This window comes from Camelus ferus, chromosome 23 (assembly GCF_009834535.1).
Source record: "Camelus ferus isolate YT-003-E chromosome 23, BCGSAC_Cfer_1.0, whole genome shotgun sequence".
Lineage (NCBI taxonomy): Eukaryota > Metazoa > Chordata > Mammalia > Artiodactyla > Camelidae > Camelus > Camelus ferus.
The window spans coordinates 3002363-3027212 of NC_045718.1; the positions used below are offsets into that span (position 1 = coordinate 3002363).

The 24850-nt window shown below is 39.8% G+C and overlaps 1 protein-coding gene across 15 annotated transcripts in view; it reads left to right on the top strand.

Annotated features, from left to right (window-relative positions):
- ESRRG (estrogen related receptor gamma) overlaps positions 1–24850 on the top strand; it is a 580472-nt gene that overhangs the window by 544835 nt on the left and 10787 nt on the right. For 14 of the 15 annotated variants that reach the window (XM_032466768.1, XM_032466760.1, XM_032466757.1 and 11 more), the window contains one exon: positions 19517–19786. In XM_032466768.1, the coding sequence (XP_032322659.1) occupies positions 19517–19786 (270 nt within the window). Of the gene's footprint in view, positions 1–19516; positions 19994–24850 lie in introns of those variants that run through there. The other variant, XM_014562156.2, reaches the window with a different exon arrangement.

Consider the following 24850-nt stretch of genomic DNA (forward strand, 5'->3'; position numbering starts at 1 on the left):
GGGACAGTGGGACCAGTAACGGGGTGGGGCGTGGGTATCAGGAAGCACTTGAGCTGTTTTGCTCTTAACTCTTCTTCCACACTCACTGCTTGTGTCCTCACCCAAGCTGTGACCACTCTCCCTTCCCACCAGTCACTTATTTGGTTCTTCCTGAAATGTGGAGCCAAGACCATTTTCGGTCCTTGAGACCGTGCAAACTCTGGGCATACACATGCCCAAATATTTCGATTAAAAAAAACCAACACTGCTGCGTACCAAGCACTGGGGATAGAGTGATGGATGAGTGGTTTGATAGCAAGAAGAGATAATGACTTCAGTAGTGTCGACACAATGTGTTGATGGACATAGAGCAAAGTAGCAGAGGAGAAGGGGGTAGAGAAGGAAGCATTGCTCCCTAAGATCATTAGGGAAATACTGAGAGAAAAATGTTTCCGAGATGTATGGATGGATGGTTGAAGAGGCATCTTCCCTACAAAGAGGAAAGGAGAAGGCATTCTACACTCAGGTAAAGAAATAGCGAAAGCACAAAAGTACAAAGCAGGATGGCTTGTTTGGAGAAAAAGATAAATGGCAGTGGGAACACAGGGAGAGAAATACCCTGCATGGTGGTTAAATTACAAGTTCTGGACTCAGATGGCATGGATGCAAATCATAACTCTAATACTTTGAACCATGTGACCTTGAGGGGGTTGGTACCTCGGCTGCCTCACGTGAAAAGTGGGAAAGAGAATGATAGTACCTGCTCTGTTAAGTGAGAATGCAATGCTTGGAGCTGCCTCGTTCCTCTCCCGCACCCAGTCATCTTTTTAAAATGCAAGTCAGGTTCTGTCTTCTCTTTGCTCAAAGCCCCCAGCGGCTTCTCACTTCACTCAGAGTAAAAGCGCCGAAGTTTGCAGAAAGTTGCAAAGCCTTTGTGATGTGCCCGTCCCCATTACCCCACCAACCCCGACATTTCCTGCTCTTCCTCCCCAGCTGCACCGGCCTCTTTACAGTTCTCTGAACCACAAAAAGGAGGCTCCTCCTCCATCGAGTGTGTCTTCGCCATTCCCTCTGCCTGGGATGCTCTTCCACAGAGGGAATCCGGCCCTGCGTCTCTTACCTCCTCAGAGCTCTGCTCACAGGTCCTGTATCAGGGATGCTTTCCTTGACAGCCCTGCTTAACAAGGCAGCCTCTCCTTCCCCTGCCCCTTCTCTGGTGCCCTTGGCTTTGTGGATGTGTTCGCCGTTCCACTACTGTTTTACTGCCTGTTATATTTTTATTTATTTATTTTTCCCCACTGCCTCCTGAATATAAACCCCCAAGGGACAAGTACTTTGTCTTTTGTTGTATCCTTAATGCCAGGCTCATGATGGGCACTTGATGACTGGAAATACCAGCACACAGTAAACCCCGAATGAATTTTACAAATCTGTATCATCACCATCATTCTTAACAGGAAATAAAGGATGGTATGTTGAGCCCTGACTCCGCAGGGTTCTGTGGACCTTACAGAGAGAAGCTATAAGCTCAGGGAAGAGATGATTCCCTGCTTAATACAGATCTAGGAGGGGTGAAATTCGAGTCAGGGCAACATGCGTTAGGTCCGGGTGGCAGCTGATGAGGGACTGGATTAGCCAGGAGGACTGGAAAGAGGCAGAACTAAGAGATATTTCATAGGAATGGTTGGACATAGGAGAAGAGTCAAAGATAACTCCCAGATTTTGATGCTATCTTGTTGAGTATTTGAAGATGCTCTGGCGAATAGACTGGGACAGAGTTAGAGGGGGTGGGGAGTGAGTTTAATCTGAGATATTTTGAGGTGAGTTGCCTTTGGTGAATGTCCATAAGGATGGCTGCAAGGAGTTGGAGATATAAAAGTCTAGCTCTTTTGGGAGAAGTTGTGCTGGTATTACAGGTTTATTACGTGCATAGAAATGGAGAGCAGGTCGCGAGTTGGGGGGAGGTACAAAAAGCCAAGGCAGAATTATGGAAAGTGTCACTTGGAAAGGATCGGCGCAAAAGAAGGGAGTGAGACCAGGAGAAAGAAGTGTTACAGGTACCAGTGTATGGGGAGCGTTTCAGGGCAGATGAGAGCAGGCAGGATTTGCCAAATATCTCAGAGAAATCAATCAGATCTGAAGGAGGATAGGCCACTGGGTTTGGCGACTGTAGGAGACCCTGGTTCAATGGAGGAGCTGACCCACAACCCAGACTTCAGCGGACCACACAGGGAGTGGTAGTGGGAAAGTGAGTGCACTGTTTTGTCAGGAATTTCCACGGTGAAACAGTGTGGAGAGTGGATCAGAAGTGACAGACAGACAGAAACAGAGAGCTAGCTGGGGAAGAGAAGCCAGTGTGGAGGGACAATTTTGTGAGAATTAGAGGGATGAAGGCATAGAATTTCAGGAGGAGAGATTAATAGACCCAAGGTTAGCGGTCTGAGCAATTGATGGAACAACATCTTCAAGGTGGTGAGAGCAGATGGGATTGCGACCACAGCAGAAGCCCTCCTTGGGAAGAAGGAGCGATCCCTTTTCTTTAGAAACAAGCAGAAAGGTGTTAGGAATTGGTCCAGGTGCAGATGAGAAGGGGAAATAGGTCTAGGGCATCTATACCCAATGTTCTCTGTTTCTTCAAAAATTAGATGAGATCACATTGGCAAAAATCAAATACAGTCAAGCCTCGCAAGGGATTCAGGCAGAGAGACCATCCATTTGTGTCCAGAAGGTATGCTTTGGATCCAGGCTTTATTTCTGCCCCAAACAAAGGACGTCAAAGATAATGAAACATCCGCTCTGGAGTGTACAGTAGACTGGAGCACCCAGTCAAGCAGCCTTGTTTGGGATAAGGAAACAGCAGTTCAGTGACTAGTTCAAGGTTACGGTTAGATGAGATCTTACTGAAACCAGTTTTTCTTACTCTTAATCCCTGCCTTTAGTGAACTGTTTCAAGCTGTGCTTTCCAGAGACTTAATGCCACTTAAACCGAAATTATATCCTTTTTTTATGTGCACCAGCCCCCTTATGCACACATACACCCTACCCCCCTACCAGTCTTCAATCTCAAAATCACCCTAGGTACCTCCTACTACTTTTCTTTCTTGCCCTGCATGGTCCACCGTTTTAGCTTGCAGCTTGAATTGGATTGACCCTCAGATGGGCTTTTTTTTTTTTTTTCCTGGAGAAGCCATGTTACAGACTGGCTGTCTGGTCACATGCATGAGATGAGCCAGCGTGAGGCTGAAGCCACTGTTAAGGACCGAGGGCATTAGCTCTGTGAAGTGGCTGCTGTATCCGAAAGGCAGAGTTGAACTAGATGCTCCCTGGGGTGTAGCACTTCTGGTTGTCAAATGAGCCTCCTCGATGGCCCTTCTGCATTTAACCTGAGGTTTAAAAGGTGCTACATAAATGCTTAATTCGCAAAAGGAGATATGTTGGAAATACATTAAGCAAACCATAGTTGCATCAGTTCTTAGGCTATATGGATTCTTACATTCCAAAGTGAAAAGAACTTTGGAGCTACCAAAGTTTTAGTTATACATGAATATAATTTTATTTTCCTTGTCTGCATTTCCGCATGGGTTTTTGTTGTTCTTGAATTATTTTTTTAAATGTTAATATCTATTTTTTAAAAAAGACACTCATGAGCTATAATCTGATTTGTTTCAGTGTGCTTATTTTGGATTGCTGTATTAATGCTATGTGCAGGCAAGAAAAAAAATTCTAGATACCTAGCACTTTTTTTTTTTCACCCCTGAAATAGATGTTAGGATATCTGAGAGTAGTTTCTGCCCTTTAAATAATACACTAAGTACAATGCTCATGGACACACTCACACCCCTTCCTTCTCTCATTTGATTTCGAGATACAGAGAACAAATGAGACATTCACTTGGGTTTCGCTGTCTTTTATGAAATCCAACCCATTCTGGAATGAATGAGTGAGAGACGCAGGAGGCCGCCTTCGTGGGAGCGACTGCCTTTCCCAAGTGTCTCATCCTCTCTCTGACATCCCCAGGCGATGTGCCTGCATTTGTGTGTGTAGATTTATAGTTTATCTTTATCTATGGCTTCATCTGTAGGTAGCTATTATAGCTGCCTCGCCTGGATATTGTTTGGGCCTGATAGATCTGTCTGTAGTTCATCAAAGGGAGCCGAGTGCCTAAAAGCCATCGGGTCCAGCTGACGATGAAATACGAGCCATCAGCCTTGGTAATGGCTGTAAAATTTCATAATTACACGGCCTTTATTACATTGCACAATGATCCTGAAGCAGTATGGAACAATTAATTAAGATTTTCAACCGTGGCTCTTTCAGAAATTAAAAGGTGCTGGTAGCTGAGAAATGGGGCTCTGTCTTGTCCTAAAAGCATTAGGGATGCTTAAGAAATCCTTTTCCAGGGCACTTTCATTTTTTTGTGAAGAGGAACATCTCCTAGTTAGAGAATCAGCATTAGCCCACCATGCCTATTAGCAAGTTTTTATTCCAACTTCAAAACTGATATCTTAAAAGGAACGGGAGTAAAAGAGTGCTAAGGTTCTCTATAACTCCCCAACTTCCCTTTTCTCTTCTTTGAAAAATTCTATTCCGCCTCCTGCTATAAGCCATTCATCACGTTTATGGTTGTTCATCTCTACACATTAAATAAATGCAGGGTCTGAGATAGGGGGTCAGTTAACTGCCTGCTGTAGTGACCAAGGAGTTTCTCTTATACACTCTCATATCTGGAGGCATTAAAATTCTTTCAAGATCTCTACAGTTTTGACAGTCATCCCCAAAGGAAGACTTTACTGTTTTCCTTTATTATCCCGTGAATGCAGCATGTCACATCTAATAGATACCTTTTACTTTTTTTTTCCATAATCTCATCTTCACACCCCATAAAGAGTAATTAAATTTGGTGAGGGCCTCGAAGGGCCACGAGGAATTTTCTTTTTTTTTAAATAATAATGGACACTAAAGAAAAATACATAGTGTATACACACACATGGATATGCATTTACACCTACGAATTATGACCCATCCTTATTATATTTTCCATGTCGGGGAAATTATGATTGAGGTGGTTGCCTATGATATAGTACTAATGAAAAGCGAGGGAAAACAGCGCAGCATTTTTATCATGACGATTCTAAGTCCTGTCCCACGCTTTCACCTATGCATTCGATAGGAAATAGGAAAATGGTACTGTCGATTGAAATGACAGAAAATTACAAAACGAAACCCCTGACACCACTCCGATTTACACGGAACTCCTGGATATTTGTTCACGTCAAGTATTATTGTCTTTAAATTGGCGATCATCGTACAGCGTTTTACCGATCTAAGTATTTCATGGGAGACTGAAGCGTCCCCCTGGGCCTCCCCAATAATAAACTTTCAGCAGAAAATTTGGAAAGGATTATGTGCTTCAAGGAGGAGCTGCTGCTCAGAGTAAATTCTCTTGTTGAGGCATTTAGTCCCTTAATAGGAATTTTCTGATCTGCTGTCATTCTTGTTCACACACCGAGTGTCACTGCCTCTAAAACACTTGTCATTCTTTAATGGAAACAAAATAGTCATTGCAGCCAGAGCCGCAATGTCATTCCCCTACCCCTTGCTGCGTCGGCAATAGTGAAAATGACAGAGCGCCTCTCAGTAGGGGTAATTAAAATGTAAATATTGATATTTTATTATTTGAAATTACTTTCCAGTGCGGCATTTAATATCTCTCCATCTGTGCGGCTCTGTTTAGCGGTCACTTTAGTGTAGCTCTGGGATACCAGGCAGCGGCTTGATCCCCGTTATGTCAAAATGCTTGTTGCTGCTTAATTTTGATATCTAATTAAGTGGAAAAGTACAGTCCACACTGTAATCCATGGCATCTTAACCAGCTGCTTGGGTATATTTAGAATTAATCTCCACTATGGAATCATCCTAATGTATGCAATTAAGAGTCTGCCGATGGCTAATTAGGTGTATTAGAATCAGGCAGCTTTTTTTTTTCCTCTTCCTTTTTTTCCTCCCCCCTTTCATTTTGGGCTGTTGCAGACGTTTCAGAGTCTCTGCCTGCAGAGGTAGCCTTAATGCTCCTCAGGTGGAGTTAGGAAACAGGGCAACTTCCAACTAGATTCTTCCGTGGACGGTAACCCTTACTATTTTCCTTTGCTTATTTCCCTGAATCAACCTAATACAGGCATTTCTAGAATTTCCTGGATCTATCTGCAGGATCTCAGGGACATGAAAAGGACTGGTTGCAGCCCAGAGGAGAGGTGGGAGACGGAGATAAATCCTTCCCAGCAGAGCAGAGCAGAGCAGGGAGACTGCGAGCCAGTGCGGTGGGTGCTCTGGTTCATGTCGGGAGGAGAGGAATTAGGGTGTGAGAGCCTGTGGCTGCAGCTCCATCTCCCTCCCCTCTTCTACCTTTGAATGGAAGAGTGTCTCAAAAGAGTTATTGTAAGAGGCACGGGTTTGGCTTGTACGTTATGTATCCCTGGTAAATAGGACAGGCAGCATTTCACGACTGATAACAATTCTGCATTCATGTGGTCGAGGAATTCCAAGAGCTGTGTTGTTTCACATTTTTGGTTTTTGGTTTCATTTTAACTTGGCCCGTTATCCAAACTGGGGGCAGTGTAGAGAGGAGGAAGGGGAGGCAGAGAGGAATCGAAGGGGTTGCCTCTACTGTCAATGAGAACATAGCTGGTAGCCTCCCAGCGGATCGTATGCCAGGCCGTAATGACTTAGCTCTGCTTGAGCCAGCAAACACCAGCCGTGAACTTGGGAGTAAATATTCGTAAACAGATCTTCATTAGCCCCAGAGAAAAATAGTGTGGGAGTCTGACTTTAAACTGAACTCTTAGAGCTAGAAATTCAGAGAAGCTGTTTTTCCATGCTGTCCAGAGCACAAATTATGCCCAGGTCTTTAAGCATCAATAGTGAGGATTTCTAATATTATTTGAGTGTGGAGTTTCAGGGTCAGTGTGCTATAATTTCATATCTATGACATGCATCTCATGGATAACATATTTCTTCTGCATTCTTTCATGAATACATATGACACTTTGTTTTTAATGGCCTATGCTGTAAATCCTTTAACTTGGGTTTATGCAGAAGACCGCCTGATTTTTTTTCTTTTTTCTGCCTTTCCTCCTTCTAAGGCATATGTTGGAGACACTGAGTTATAGTATCTTTCTACCTGGGGAAAATCAAGAAAAGCACACCTGAAGGATTTTTTTTTTTTTTTCCTGTTTTACTTGTAGGTAGTAAAAGTGAGATAAAGGGGGATATTAATGTTAATTCCACAAACAGCAAGTCTCTAATAATTAGTGCTTTTGTTGGAATTTGTGTTTATGTATCAAGGAACCAATTAGGGGGTAAATTTGAAAAGATTTGAAGGCATGTTATATAAAATTAATATAGAAATTATGAGTGATTTTCTCTTAGATATCCAGAGAGAATCAGTTCTTGGTCATTTCAGTGAAAGCAAGCAAGATGATCACAATTCTCTATTTTATTTTATTTTTTAAAATTTGCTAGCTGAAATGAAATTTTCAGATTTTTAGGTGAAATCACCCAGGTTTACACAATTTCAACATCATTCTGTGTGTTCATGTGTCTGTAGGTGTGGCCTTTGCAAAGAGGAAAATGGTAACTAAGAGACTCCTTTGGCTAGATGCCCTGAGCCTTAAAGCCAGCGCCAGCAACTTTGCTTTTATTAATGCAGGCAGGTGCATTGGGAGAAACTTTGAACACCTACCTTCCTTGGATAGGTAGCATTTAATCCAAAATCAGATTAGGGTGAGTTTATCATATATATTTACATATTTGTAGTTTTATATATATATATATATAGTATAGTGTATATATAACTGAGTTTTTTATATATATATATATATATACACTTTTATAAATATATATATATTTATCCACTATAACAGCTTATTCTTATTTTACCCAATGTGTACAATATGCTTTTAGATTCTTCAATATCAGAGTATTATGTTGGGTCACACATAAAGTTGCCATGGCTAACTTGCTATTTATAGATTAATGGTTGAATGTTCCCAAGAGAAGCGGTTCATCTTTTTTTTTTTTTTTTTTTTTAAATTTTATGGGTGGGCAAAAGAAAAACTCACAAAGACTAATTTTTTAATTTAAAATACATTTCGGTGTCAGAAACAGTTTAAAAATCAAATATCGGAAATTGTAAAGGAAAGTAAAAAAAATAGTCAATAATTTGTTGTTGTTTAAAAACAAAGTTGATTGTTTCTCCAGCAGTTCTGTAGAGGATTAGACACACACTGATCTCTTGCTAAATTCTGACAAATGACGTCCTTTATTAATAACTTACTGGTTAGTTTACTAAAGTTTCAATTGTGAAAAAAACATGTATTTGATCTGAACATTTATATTAGCAAAATTCAACTTCTTGTGTTTCTTCCCGTATCTCTATTTTTTAATGAAAAATCATGGTGTCCAAGAGACATAATTCGCCCAGAAATCCAAATTCTCAGCTAAGTGTGTACCAAAAAATGGAAAACAAAGTTCACACACAAATAATGTGAACTTTTTACCTGACTTTTTAAAAATATTTGTGGCCCCTTGCTTGATTTTCTCAATGTGCAACCCAGCTTTTTCTTAACTTAAATGAATCCTCTTTCCCTTGCCCAGAATATTTGCATAGGGCCGTCTCCAGCTATGCTGTTTCCTACAGCAGGTGGAAAGGGTCCCCCTTCAAAATTATTATGTAAGAATGGATGTACAAACCAGTTTGATAAACCTGAAACATGTCGAAGTGGCACTTAAATTACATTAGCACCTACTTGCACAGACACAGTGAAGGGTCATAGCTGACAAGTACCATCTTCACTGTTTGTAAATGTCTAATTTGCTGCCTTCGAGTGGGAAGGCACCTCACTCCCTTGCTGCTGCCCCATGGCTGCCATGTTGCAAATACTTCTGACAAGTGAGTATTTACTTAGTGAGAATCCATTGTTCTAGAATGGTCTGAGAAGGAGGTGCCATAGCTGCCGTGGGCGAACACATTTTTAGGACATTGCCTTTTCTTTGCAGTTTTTGATTTCGAGGAAATCCATAATGATTAAAAAAACAAACAGAGACAGGATTTATCAGTCTGCTTGCCTTTTTTTTTTTTTTTTTTTTTTAAAGTGTAGAAAGTGCCTTTATCATTTGCTCGGGCTTTACCAAAACTAGCTTTGGAATTTCCTAATAATTTATATAAAAATAGTTGACGTACTAATTTCTGTTCCTGCAAATAGAAGCAGGGAGCTTTTTCTTTCATTCCTGAACTAAGTTAGGATTTGAAAGGACTAAAATACTAGCTCCAGATAATAAATTTACACATTGTCAAAATAATTATACAACTAGGTAGAGTAGAGAAATTAATTACAGATACTTGTAAATAATAAAAAAGTCATTGTGATGTTATCATGGAGTCAGTTGTGAACAGTGATTTGTAAATATAGGAGAAGGCAGTTAGGGCATATGATTAAAACGTCAACTTTAATTACAAATTAAAAAGGAACTGGCTGAGGTTGAAAAATTTAGGCCAGGCTTTATCAGAGTTTAAGTGGCTGCAAAGAAAATCCTGTATACTCTGTAGGCACTTAGAGGCAAAGAGCTTTATGTATAATTGGTGCCTTAATAAACAGTTGTTGAATTATGAAAAAAAAATGAGGCAACTTTTTTTGTTACGTATTCAGGTATTTTTAGGGGGTAGAGGAGCTGGTATCTGGAATGCTGTCTTCATTCCTCGCCTTCCATTCCGAGACTGTCAGTGAGTTGTTAAGGGATTTGTATCCATTCATTCATTTGGTACCTGTTTACTGAGTATGTGCTATGTGGCGGGCACTGTTGGAAGTGCTGGGGATACAGCAAGGAGCAAGGAAGAGGCGTTCTCTGCTATTAAGAGCCCAGAGAACGTGGAAACCCACTGGGAAGGATACAGATGTAGCTCTTAGGATGCACATCATCACACCCTCTCCTTTACTGGCTTATGTCTCTGTTTCACAACTTACAACTCTAAAGGCCCCTGGATGCTGCACAGGAACAATGACAATGGCAGTAGGGGTGGGAAGGAGTGTATGCACACGGTGTCAGGAATAAAAAGAGAGAGTGGGGGTGGGTATAGCCCAAGTGGTAGAGAGCATGTTTAGCATGCACAAGGTCCTGGGTTCAATCCCCAGTACCTCCTCCAAATACAAATAAATAAATAAATCTAATTACCTCCCCCTTATAAAGCAAACAACAACAACAAAAGAAACAAAAAAAAAAAAAAAAAAAACCAAAACCCATTGATAAAAGAGAAAAAACTTGGTGACAGAGCACCAAAAGGCTAGGAGTGAGACAGCTGCGGGGTGGTGATGCTATTAATCTGGGAAGTAGTGGAGCTGTGGGGGTAGACACTGGTGTTGGCAGAGTGGGCTGACTTTTCACCGTGTCACCATGATGACATACGTGGAGGACTTACCGGGAAGGTGTTTCAGGAAATGTGGCAGGAAAGGGAGAGAAGCGCCAAATAGTGAAACACATTTCATACTGTGCCAGAGAGTTTTGGTTTTGTCCTTTAGGAGAAGTGGAAGCCAAGAAAGCATTTTGAGCAGTGGGATAACGTAGTTAGATTTCATATTTAAAAGAATGCTCATATAGCCGCAGGTAGGCTGGAAGAAGGAAATGCCATGTACAGGGATTTGGGTATCCCTTTATCCCAAAAGAGAAGATGGAGGCCTGAACCAAAACCATACGGCGGGGAAAAGGAGAGAAGGTGATGGGTAACTTTGGGAGGATGTGTCCAACCAAACACCGGTCTTTCCTCCTCTGCATGTATATTCACTTTGCTCATTCTTTATGGGGCCCACCTACTTCTTTTTATTGTGCTTTAATCTGCTTTTACTGAATTGTAAAATCTTCCAGGGCAGGGATTGTGTCGTATGTTCTATTGGTTCTGAGCACAGGGCTTCACTTCTCATAGATGCACTAAGTATCCATTGGTTTGAATTTGTTATAGTAGAACCAGTGGAAACCTAATCATGCAGGGCTGGACCCAAACTGTGGGAACGTTTTCCCCAGCTTCCTATTATCCAGAGGAGGAAGGAAGAACCAGAGAAGGTGAGTCACATGGTTTGTTGGCGACAGAGGTGACAGCCTCGGCTGGGTCTCCTCACTCCCACTCTGATGACCTGTGTCTGAGCTGCTCCCTGTGGCCCACATGGCCTTGTGCTTCATGTGCGTAGCTCTCAGCTCGCTGTTCTGAATCAGGCGGCACTGGGACTTGAAGACCTTATGGAGGTGTCTGGTCCACATTTCATGTTTGACAGATAAGGAGTCAACTGTGGGTCCGTACCAGTTTGCCAGGGCTGCTGTGACAAAGTACCACACACTGGGCGGCTTCAGCAGCTGTCTCACAGTTCTTGAGGTTGGAAGTCTGAGGTCAGAGCGTCCAGAGTCGATTCCTTTTGAGGGCTGTGAGGGAGTGTCTGTTGCATGCCTCTCTCTCAGCTTCAGGCAGCCTCCAGCATCCCTTGGCTTGTAGGTGGTGTCCAGCCTGTTTATCTTCACATCGTTTTCCCTCTGTGTCTGTCTCTGTCTCTGTGTCTAAATTGCCCCCTTTTTATGAAGTTACAGTCACATTAGATTCGGATCCACCCTCATGAACTCATCTTATTAACTTGATCATCCACAAAAACCCTATTTCCAAATAAGGTCACATTCACAGAACAAGGAGTTAAGATCCCAGCAGCTTGTGGGGGGCTGCGATTCAACCTACAGCAGGGGCCCAGTTAACGCCACTGGTTGTAGCACAGGTGGAACTAGAACCTGGATCCCCAGACCTCAAGGTCACTGCTCCTCACGCTAGCCTCTTCCCTCGTCTGTCACTCAATAGAAGTATACCCTTAGCTTTTGGGTATTTGACATTAAAAGCTTCCCACATATTCTTTAAAAGTCTGTGGACATGTCTATCAGCCTTACAGATCCCCAAAGTTCAAGACAGAGTCAGCATGTGTTTATTTTGGAGGCCTGATTTTTAAATCAAGTGTTAGACTGAACTTGATGCAGGCTCTGGGAATTTCCTGAAGAAGATAGTGCCCGCATGTCTGTTGCCCAGGCTGGATTAATTTTCCTGGGACAGCGGTCTGTGCCCTGTAAATACACGATGAAGTTTCTTGACCTGTCCAACCAGTGGCTGGGGAGAGCAAGGCAGATTCAAGCAGAGTTTCTTTTTCTTCCAAATCAGAAATGGAGCCTCAAAGCAATGCTTTTCCCTCCTCAGTATCCATCTTCTCCCAAAGTGAAATTGAAAATGCCCTCTTACAAATTTTTTTTTTTAAGAGTCCTATATTATATGGCGCTGCCTTCCTTTTTTTCTTTGTGGCCAAACAGATTTTAGTCACATCAAAATGGAGAGCTTTCCAGGCAGAACTTTCTTGTGTTCAACTCGTATGAAATACAGGTTGTAGGAAAAGAAAGCCATTAGATGTCCGTCCTTTAAAGCAGCTCAGCCCACACTCATCTCCACACCCCACCTCCCTAACAATTTGTCTTTCTTCTTGGCTTAGATGAAAGGACAGAAGTAGAGTTGAGGGCAGGTCAGAGGGAGTTTGGGAAAGACTAAGGGAACTGTTTCAGCAACTCTGTCGGCCTTCAGAGGTGGTCGGTTTGCAAAGAGAAGCTGTACACTCCGTGGAGATGTTCTCCGCGTTCTTATTTTGCATTCGTCTGCCCCTGGTTCTTTTTTTTCAAAGTGGGTTGGCAATTGTTGAAAACCACCCACTCAACAAACAAACAGACAAACCTCTGTCATTATTTTGAGGCTTTTCTGTACTGCCACCTGGGACTGTCTTTCCTCAACTGCTGTTACACTTCTGATTTTTTCTAGCAAGCTGGACTGGTTATCAAGAAGCAATTGCTAAAGAAAGCATTTCACTGGTGCCATGGGGGTGTGTTTTCAATTTCAGTGGCCGTGAGTGGGTTAACTGCAAGCTTGTTTGGCCGTTTACATCATCAGCACGAGCTCTCAGGGGCCAGTCGAACCTGTGGGGCCAGTCGAACCTGTAAGCCCAGGAATAGTGATAATTCCGCCTTGGCATGGTAGGTACTACCTACCTGTCCATTTCTGTTCTTCACCTCTTTAGTTTATCACAACTATGCAGATCATTTGCTAAGTTGTAGGGATGGTGGTGAGTTCTGCCACATAGATACAATTTTTGAATCTGCGTTCTGTCTTTCAGATTTTCACATTTGTCCTGTGAAACCACTATTTTAAAATGATATCTCTATAAAGTCTCTGTGAACCCTGCATGGAGTAGAAAAACAGAACTAAAGAAGCAGATTTCTTATGGGATCAACAAATGTTGAAGCAAATGTTCAGATTGGCAAGAAAGGGAACTATCCCATTTTTGTCGGTTATTCTTACATTTCACCCAAACTGATTGTGATTGAACTGAACTGTTGAAACCAGGCTCCAAGAATAAAGGGTCAAAGGGCAGAATTGTAGGTATTGTATCAAATGCTTAGATACTGTTGTAATAAAGAGATAATAATTATCATCTTTTGTAGAGAAAAAGTCTAAATAAAACCAGCACCAGGTAGATAATCCAGCTTTCACTTTGGTACTTGGCCGTCTGTAGCTGTTTGCCCCTAACCCTACTGAGTTCTAGTCCCTGGAGTCCATCTCTAGGAGAAGTAAAACAGAGAAAAAGGGTCTGTGTACACACACACTCACTCACACACACACACACACACACACACACACACTGCAGGCCCGAGGGTTGTTGTTTTGTGAATCATAGACCAAGAGATAAGTCTGCTCTTCTATGAGAAGAGCAACTGGCTTAAATATAGAGAGTAAGTTTATCTCTAACCAGGCTGATGCAGCTGTGTATTTATTACTAACTAAGACCAGACCCTCGCCCCATTGTTCTTCTTTGCTCCCCTAGTTCCTGTAAACACCAGGTTTCTTTGTATGGGAGAGAAAGAATCTAGTTGATGCCTCATTGCTCCCTCAGCCTCTGTCAGTGCACTTCATCTGTGATCTCAGGGAGTCATTAGGACACAATTACAACTTAAGCATATGTTATTTGTTGAAGAATGTCCATTTTTGGTGGGACAGAGAAACTACAGTTCGAAAACCGTGCGCGGGCAAGTTGATGCCATGCTAATGTGATACTAACAGACACCCTGAAGATTTAAAAGGCTTGCTCTGTTTCAAGGGAGCAGCTGAGAAGAACATGCCTAGCAGGGGTTAAACCCAAATGCCTTCACTGCAGCCTATTTCTGTCAACACTCTGTTCGGGAAATAAACATTTATGCCTTCTGAAATGAAAGTGTATTTTTGAAGACTAGCCGTCAGATGTTTTTTGCCCTTCACACTTTCAAATGCTTAGCCTTTTTTGTAAGTTGACTGCAAAGTGCATCAGTTTGCCAGGCTAAAAAATAAAATAAAATAAAAGTGCTTGACAAGTGCCCATAGCACCACTGTCAACCTCTGAAGTTTCCAGTAGGAGAAGGCAAGAGGGTTGGCACAAAACATGCTTTCTTCAAGCCTGTTACTTCAGGGATACCTGCCTCTTGAGAGAAGCTTTTCAGTTCTTCCAAATCATGCTATTTCCCACTGTCATCTGGTTTATTTTGGAGCACACAGTATTGCAGATAAACACGCTATTTAACTGGGGGTCAAGGTAGAGAGTCATTCTGCCAGCAGAATGCCCCAGATACATTAAATGGCACTGACTCTGGGACAGACACGAAGAGAGATCAGGGTTGCCAGTGACAGGCATGGAATTGGCCATAGCTAGGGAGGAAAAAAATGTGTCACGGTATTAGTGTATTTTAAAAAGCTGTAATACGGCTGAACGTTTAACACGATAACCTGTCACACAGCAAAGATTAAGACCCCGGGATGTACAGAACATGAAGTTCAAACAACACAACTGCAAAGCAGTATTATTTTATTTCACTTGGGAAAGAGGTTTCTCTCCAAAGATAGCTAAATGGTATAGACAATGAGGACCTCTTCTTTGTAGCCTCACAGCTGTAAAACACCACCAAATGCCCAGTAAGAGCACACAAGGTAACTATCATTTAGATACAAACATGGGTGCGCCAATAGACCAGCGGTGTTTATAGATAATTCCTTAGACTCCGTTTATTAAAACATGTATTTTCATTGAGATCTTGTTCATTGAAGTGTTTATACTTTGCTCAGGAGTACTGATAAAAATATTTCATCCATGTCTCTTTATGTGTGAAAAATAGAGCTAACACTCCTAAAAGGCAGGGAGAAAAATCTTGAGGAATTGAAATACCATCTCTATTATGCATTCAGCCTCCTGACCAGGTGAGCACAGCCATCTCATAACAAGGCTGTTTAACTGCTGTCCAGGCATTTGGACAGGAGAGGTCTTTGTGCCAGCTTCCTGATTGCATAGGTGTGGTAGGAAAGGGTTAAAGAGTTGAGATTCCACTCTTTCTAGACCAAGAAGAGATAAAAGCCCAGGCTTATGTTGCACAAAGTGTGGGTTGTCCTTTTTCCTATGGTTTTGCAAAAATTACACCCCCTCTAATCAGCTTGAAATAAACTCAAGGCGATCAAGCAGACCTTTTGTGCTATATCCATTTTTATGTGCTCCCCGACACACCCCCCTCAAAAAAGGAGAACCTTTTCTTTACCCTTTTCCTTCTTTTTATTTCATTAAGAAGTAAAGGGAAAAGTTCCGTTTATAGGAAGGATACACACACACACACACACACACACACACACACACACACACACACAGAGTCATCCACATAGGAGAATCAAATTGCAGGATCAACCTAAAAAAAATGAAATTTTATTGTTTCTTGCTTAATTAAACCCCAAAGAAATGTGTGAAATGTTGTTATGGCTGAAAAAAATTGTTAATTTGTGAATCACAGGGACAAAAGGGGCCCCTGTGCAACTTTAAAGTTTCCGTGCACGTAAATGTCGATAGCGTGCCTTCTCCATCATCAGCACTAAATTCACATTGATGCCTCTTTTCTTCTCCGTATTGATCCTTCCATGAGAACGTAGATTTGTATCTGTTAATTAATGCGTCCTGAAACAGCGTTTGTATTAATCAGGCAGATAAGAAAAATTGGATGCCTGCATCCTCCTGACAACCGTAAAAGTGCTGGCCCTGATAAAATCGTGGATGGACCTCAATAAAAAAGTTCCTCCTTCCACTCAATAAACTAATCATCCTGCTTTTAATTATTCGGCAGAAAGATGTGTGGAGATTGGAGAATGTGTAAATCTATTTACTAACAGTGGTGTCTGGGGGGAGAATAGGGCTGTCACAGGAAGGCGCTGCAGGCCATGCGCTCTGTCCATCTGCTGCTGCAGAAAAAAAACTGCTACTTGGGAGCCGGAAAAGGAGCAAGAAAACCAAAGCCAACTGAAAATACCCATCCCTCTTTGCTCATGACTTTCAAGATGAGGCTTTATTTTTTCATCTGTTTCATTTACAAAAGAAATTCCTACTGAGTCCCTTTTCTTAAGTTAGCTATTTGAATTTGCATTACGTCTTTTTCTGGGGATGGGAGTGTAGAAAAAAAGACCAGTATTGTTGGTTCATTTATTTATTGGTTGTAAGCAGAACATTCTCAAAATCAAAAGCAAATGGAGCCACACCTGCTCGGATTAGATCAAGACTTTCCTCTTTCGAATCCCCTTTCAAAGTGTTTCTATCTCTAATTCTTTTTTAAAATATATTTTGGTTGAAGTATAGTCAGTTTACAATGTTGTGTCAGTTTCTGGCATACAGCACAATGCTTCAGTCATATAGGAACATACATATATTTGTTCTCATATTCTTTTTAAGCGTAAGTTACTACAAGATACTGAATATAGTTCCCTGTGCTATACAGTATAAACTTGTTGTTTATCTATGTATTAGTATCTGCAAATCTCAGACTTCCCATTTATCCCTCTCCTCTCCCTCCCCCCACCACCCAGTAACCATAAGTTTGTTTTCTATAGCTGTGTATATCTCTAATTCTAAGAGGATATTTATTAATGTAACCCCACATTGCAATGACCCCTGCAAAAAAAGAATGGGAAAAAAAGGAGGAAAAAGGACTTAGCCAGTCCAAAAGATCAGTTAAGTAATATGTAAGCGGCTAGATAAACAATGAAAGAAGTGCTTTTTACATGTGCCTTAAGACCCCTTCAGAAAAGCCAGACTAATCCCTCTTGATGATTTTATTAAACACTGGTGGTTAATGGTGCCAAATGGCAAACCACTAGTGTTCTCCCACAGGCCAGGAAATCCTTTCCTTTTCTCTGTCATGCTGTAGTTGCTAATATCACACCGAATACGAACAGTTTGTTATGAATAAAAATGACAAGAACAATGACCATGAGCAGGAGCTTAAGAAGGCTGGCGGCAGTGGACATTTATGATTTGGGTAGGAGGGTCTAGAAGGGAGTAAAAATAGATTTTATAACTTGCATTATTAAAATTTCCTTCCTTCCGTAGAATTACTGGTGACAGGACCTTAAATCATGGTACCATTGTCCTCAAGACCAAAGAGATGGTTGGTCACCTTTGGAATTCCTGGGCATAACGTTGAAAATGAAAGTGAAGTTTTAAGAAACATTACTTTTTTAGGAAAAATGTGTGGCTGACCATCAGGTATCTCCACTAAGACTTCCTTTTAGAATCTGGATTTAATCCCTTTGAGATATAAATATATCTTTACTCCACAATAGGTTTAATTGTACTACTTCATCTTTCCCTATTGAACCACATTTTCTTTTTCTTTTTCTTTTTCTTTTTTTTTTTTTTTTTTTGCATGGGCTTTCTCAAACTCAGAAGGGACTTTCAGCATGTTTGTGTAAATGCAGACCAGATTTTTGTAAAGAATTGAATCAGTCATCCAGATTGTTCAGATAAAAAGTAATATATAATATAGCTATACTTATGGAATGCATGTTATCAATTAGCATTTTGCTGGGTTTTATTTTCTATTTTCCCAAAACAAAAATTAAAGTACAAGTACATTGTCTTGCTCCAGGTGAAACAGCCAGTAGCTCATATTTAAATTCAAGATCTGGCACTGCTCGTATCTTACCCACCATACCTCATTGCCTCCAAATTTAACTTTTTAAATAACTGGATCTTATGATCCAGCAATCTCACTCTTGTGCATATATCTAGAGGGAACCTTAATTCAAAAAGATACATGCACCCCAATGATCATAGCAGCACTATTTATAATAGCCAAGACATGGAAACAACTTAAATGTCCATTGACAGATGACTGGATAAAGAAGTTGTGGTATATTTATATAATAGAATACTATTCAGCCATAAAAAAGGATAAAATAATGCCATTTGCAGCAGCATGGATAGACCTGAAGATTGTCATTCTAAGTGAAGTAAGCGAGAAAGAGAAATACCACATAATATCAATTTATATGTAGAATCTTAAAAAAAGACAAACAAACTTATTTACAAAACAAAAACAGACTCACAGACATAGAAAACAAACTTATGGTTACCAGGGGAGAAAGGGAGTGGGAAGGGATAAGTTGGGAGTTCAAGATTTGCAGATACTGACTAATATATGTAAAATAGATAAACAACAAGTTCATACTGTATGGCACAGGGAACATTATTCAATATCCTGTAGTAGCCTACAGTGAAAAAGAATATGAAAACAAATATATGTATGTTTCATGTATGATTGAAGCATTGTGCTGTACACCAGAAATTGACACAACATTGTAAACTGACTATACTTCACTATATATCTATATATATATCTATCTATATCTATATCTATATCTATATCTATATCTATAGATAGATAGATAGATATACAAAAAAAAAAGAATAAATTGTGGCTTTTCTATTGGGTGAGGAGGCCAGGCTGCAAAGTATTCCAGCCTTTTTTATACCAATAATCACCATTTTAAAAAGGAATTCATGCTAAATATCAGTGGGAGCAAAATATCCAATTCAGAAGGCTCTTTTGGGTGTAAGTATACCCAGCACTCACTGGGCTTGTGACTATTACAGAGAAATAGTTCCAAATTGCACTCTGTACTGTCTGGCCTAAATTGTTTTCCTTTACTTTTGTCTTTTTTTTTTTTTTTTTTTTTACTTTTATATTGTTTATCAATAGTAGGTTTTAGATATGAGGTAGTTGAATATTGGACTTCCCATAAGACATTTATAAAGACTTCTGCCAGAAATCAAGTATATTTAAAGATTACATGATATTTCCTTTCCAAGTGAAAGGAAGAAGAAAAAAAAAAAAAACTCCTCCTTCTTCATGACGTTCCCCTCCCAGCTGTGTCTATAAAACCTGGAGAAAATGCCAGCAAGTTGACGCTGGTTTGTGACTTTTACTTTGCCATTTGCAAAATGACCAGGGGAAATTTTAAGAGCAGCTGATCAAAGCTCAGCCTAGTTTTGAGTGCCGACGCAGAAGCCGACTACCATGTGAAACTGATGTTGCGTTATGAAATGATGGCTTTAAAGTAACTCGCTCTTCCCCTCTTGTCATACAGGCTTTTCCACGCTGTCCCTGGCCGACCAGATGAGCCTTTTGCAGAGTGCGTGGATGGAAATTCTGATCCTTGGTGTTGTGTACCGGTCTCTTTCCTTTGAGGATGAACTCGTCTATGCAGATGATTACATAATGGATGAAGACCAGTCCAAATTAGCAGGCCTTCTTGACCTAAATAATGCCATCCTGCAGCTGGTGAAGAAATACAAGAGCATGAAGCTGGAGAAAGAAGAATTTGTCACCCTCAAAGCGATAGCGCTTGCTAATTCAGGTCGGCACATTGACATGACCGTTGTTATGTTTTCCTATTATGTCAGTTTTACCTCTTCCCTGAACTTCTTCTTCAGGGATTTGCTAGATCCAGTTGCGAATCCTGTCCGAGTCAGCAAAATTATAATCATTCTGGCTTTTAGTGAAAAGGTAGAAAAAAATTAATTAAAAGGGAATTATTTATTTTACTTGTTTATTGAAAGCTGTGACACTTTTAATCACCTAATTCATTGACTAACTTGAACCATGGCAGAGCAAAAGCTTGTGCAGAAGTAGTGGAAATGGACCCTCTCAGGACAAAATTGTCTTGTTTGCACAAGTGAAAATAAGCGTGAGTTACACACACAAACCATTTTTTCCACTTGAAAATGCAAATTTTGCCATTGGTATATTTAGGGATGCTTTGCATTTTGGTTATCATAGAATACTCAGTTTTCTTCTGTTCTTGAATTCACTACAAGTTAAATACTGCCAAAGGAGTGTTTCCCTCAAAGGTATTACCTATGCATTAAGGGTTAGGAGGTATGAGAATAAATGGTCTTTACATTAGAACTGAAATGTATTAAAATAGGGAGCAACCTCTGATAAGTAAAAATCGTTGGTGCTTTGTTGTTTTCTCCTTTGTGCCTCTCCCGATGCTTTATTGTAGTCTTAAGTCTCTTTCAGCATTTGCATAAAGTCCAGGATAGATCCCTCCTTAATGACGTGCTGATCTTTAGATACCTGCATGTCAATAACAAGCTCTGATGCTATGTACCATTGACAGTCACACCGTGCCCCTCCATCTGCTTTTGTTTTGACCCTATCTTTGAACTTTATCTTGGTTGCCGGCCAGTAGTTTTCCCTTTAATTACAAGAAGGAAACTGTCAATAAAATCTGTTAAATGGGATGCAATGAGTGGCTTGAATGGGCGGACGGCTATTTGTTCAAATTCTGCAGCATTCAAGGTATTGACAGTTTGTTTTCTGGGGCCATATGTGACGATCAATCTCAGGCTGGGCTCAGCCGCGCTGAAAAATGAAAAACCAGATTGCTTTTGCTTACTTGTGGATGACGACTTTGTGATTTGGCGCGGTCCTAGTGAGATGAGACCTTCTGCCCAAATTGCCCCCTTGAGAGCCAGGGACGCGTGACTGTTTTTAGAAATAATTTTTAATTGATTTTGTAATTAACAGTTCATCTACAATATTGATGCATGAATCCTTGGACTGATGGGAGGGAAATTGTTTTCAACAATGAAGTTGTACTTTCCTATTTGTCTTCATAATGGAGTTTAGCATTTCACACTTTTAATTGCAAGCGTAGTCCTCTTCCTCATCACACCATTCACTTCTCTCCTGCTCCCCTGTGAAACTGTAAAATATGATTCCTTATGACAAATGGCTTTGTTGTCACAAACCTTCAGGAACCCCTTCCCTGCTCTCTGAAAGGCCAAAGTGGGAGATGGGATAGAAATTTTCTGAGAATGTATTAGTTTGCATGGACATCACATTGCAGCATCTCTCATAATTAGATGAAAGATTTTGCAGCAGGGGATTGGGAAGGCTTTTTATTTGGAAATCATATAAGCAATTCTAATTTGATACATTTACTTGGTTAATTATTTTTAAAATGCAGCCAGGGCGTTTTATATCTTTTGTGTCTCAAATTGCTTTTTTAAATTATTAACTAATCATGAATGCTGAGCAATGCTAAAACTTTATCATCAAAATTGCTAAAATTTTATCATTTTAGATGTTAGATGCATACTTTATGGCTATGGATTATAATTTAGAATACCTGAATTAATTAGCAGCAGCATTTCTGTCTCTGTTGTTTAGAAGTATAATCATTAATATTTTGATATATAGATATTCGAATCCCACATACTCTGCTGTTAGGGGGAGGAAGTGACCTACTTTCAAGGAGTGACTGGTGATTAGAAAGTCTTTAAAGAACTAGTCAGTTTACTGTTTCTTGTTTTAAGCCAAAAACAGTCAACGAACCCTCTCCTTTTTCTCTTATCATAGTACTCTGTAGCACTTTTTCACAGAAATTTCTTCATGTTCTAATATTCTTCAGCTTCTTAATGCCAAGAAAAAGTAATTGAATCAGAGTCCATAATAAAGGAGTAAGGATTAAGTACTTCAAGGACTATTTTCATGTCTAAATTGTGCCACCTCTTCTGTGTTGTATAAAGGTGGCCCTCCAGTCCAAAGCCCCAGCATTTCAGCTTGGAGTCAACCACTCAGAAAGTCACTTTATTTGAGACTGCCACTATGATGCTATTTTATTTCCTCTTTTTGACCCATCATTTGAAGGACAGCAATAAAGCTGTAAATTCAATCTTGCTCCAAGCCAGCATTTCTTAAACTACTCCTAAACATGTCAATATGAAAATATTCGAATATTTTTCATAAACACCCCAAAAGCTTGTAGACTTTCTTTTAGTGTTTAGAAATTTCAGATTAACGTAAGTGTCTTTTTGTGGGGAAAAAAATTTGTTTTAGTGTTATTTATAGAAGTAGCTCACATTCCTTGTATGGCTGTAGATGTTAGCAACTATTGTCTCATTAATCTAAATTCCAGTTTATCTTAAACATCTGTCTTTATTCAATAATTATAAATGTTGTGCTTATGCTTGGGAAACAGGGCATTGGCTTTTTGATAATGGTTGTCATATTTTTTGTAGCTCTGTTTCTGTCACATGTGAATTCAGGAATATTTATAACACCAGGAAGCCATGCCCTATCTTCAGGTATATAGCCCAAAAAACCAATCTATCATGAGCTAATAGTCTAATTCTCACATTCAAATACTTGAAAACCCTAAGTAATTGTCCCAATTTTTTTTTGCATTTTTTTTATTGAAGTATAGTCAGTTTACAATGTGTCAATTTCTGGTATACAGCATAATGTTTCAGTCAGACATCTACAAAGTTAAGAAACTTACAGCCTCAGTTAAAATACATTTAAAATTTGTAAAATACATACAAAATTCTCTATTTTGGAGTGCCAACAACCTCTTGAACAGGATTACATCCCTGATACATCTCTGTGTGATTGAATTTAAACAGGAAAATTTAGGTCACAGTTTTAACACTGCTTTCTCACATATACACCAAGAAGTTTAGACTGATCTCTAGAATCATTTGGGAGAATCCTATGATTCTATCATTAATTTTTCTGTCTTTTTGGGAAAATATAGTGAAATATTACTACAAGCATTTTGGGTAAACGTGTATCATGCGATTCGGTGCCCTCAGTTGGTTCTGTTGATTCTTATGTCTAAAATTAGTTTGAAACTGTTACCACTGGCCCCAGGGTATTATATACATTTTTATATAGTGGGAGATTAAAAGCAGTGTAAGATTAAGAATTACTTTTAGCCTGATCATTCTCTTTTGCTTAAGTCGGGAGACCTTCAAGCACCATAGCTGCCCCTCCCATCCCAGCTGTTACCACCCTCGCCCCACCCCCCCAACCTACAGCCCTGCCAGCCCCACCCATTTTCAAGAATAAATAGAATCCACATGTGTAAAATTTGATTTTCCTTTTACTTGTACACAGTATTACTGGGATAATAGCATCTCTTGCAGTAAAGCTACAAATCATATTTTGGTCATTAATTTAAAATCATTAGTAATTATACCCCATCATGACAGTATTTCATTCTCAAGGATAAATGGTATATGTGCAGAATGTGGTGTGATTTCCGGGGATAAAAACTGTATGATTGCTTGTTGGAGACCAGAACAGGGGTCATGTTTCATTGGCCTATTTGGGCCCTCATACAAGTTTGGACTGGTGTTTCTTAATATTTTTTCATTATCACTCTCTCAGGATAGGCTCTTTAGATATGTTTTTTTCCTAATAAGTCCCCAACAAAATATTAATATCACAAATATACTTTATATCTGTTTATGTCCTGTGTGTGTATATATATATATATAGAGAGAGAGAGAGAGATGCAATTTACCTAAAAAAAGAGATCATTTTCCTATTTTAAAATTCCAAATTTCACTTTCTTTGAGAATGCATGGTTTAGACACCTGTTTTTTGCTCTGTAAAATGAGGCAGGTGAATTAAATACCATCTAATATCTCCTATCTGGTCTAAAATTTTTATGTCAGTTAATTTTAAGAGAGGGTGGTGAGTTTGGTCTTATATTTTTTGTGTGGTTTGGTCTTATGTTTTGTGTGTGGTGTGTGTGTGTACTTGTGCTGAATTTGTAATAGAGAGATATTAACATCATCACAGATCTAAATAACTAGTGAAAAACCTCTTCAGTTCTTTACTGTCTACTGGGCTCTCAAACAATTTTACCAAAATTTTGACTGAATTTGCTGGTTTGATACTCAGGAGATAGTTTTAGCTATTGGTCAAAGAGATTAGCCTTTTTTAGACTCTTTGTGTAGACATTTCTCTTTTATTTGTTTGGCCTCTGCTGGGGAAGCTTGTGTGATTCCCACAACATGCCTTTTAGTTACACAGGTCCAGCATCATTGTACAAGGGATAGAAGGGATCTGATGAAGGTGTGTGGCTACAGTGAGGCAGAGGGTTGGACCCTCTGAACCTCGCTATCAATGAGCGATTTCTATTCCACAAATAGGTATATGCCATATCTTTAAAGTGTCAATAAATAAGACTTTAGCCACTGCAATTTCATATCTGCCACCCTAATTTAGTATTTCAAATTTAGTTTAGAATTTTTTCCCAAGTTCATTTATCTTTCTGTCTTCTTGGAGTTATAGTAGTGTAAAACCAACCAGGAAAGTAACGAAAAGAATTGGAGACAAAATGTTTACCAGATTATAGCATTTTGTAAAAAATGAATATGGGTAGGTTTTTTTGTGTGGCAGGTAGATATTTATTCTTAACTTTTACCCAGATCAAATCATAATTCATACTATCAGGCAAATAAGAAATCAGTAGTATGCCTTTCTATCTCCTGGTCTACTTCTCTTTGGTTTTGGCTCAGATCTGCCATCACTGTTTGGATTATTTTAATTTTGTTTTGGATGCTCTTTTTGGGAGTAAGTTTGTTTTTTTTTAATTTAATGCAACTCTTAAGTTTCATGCATA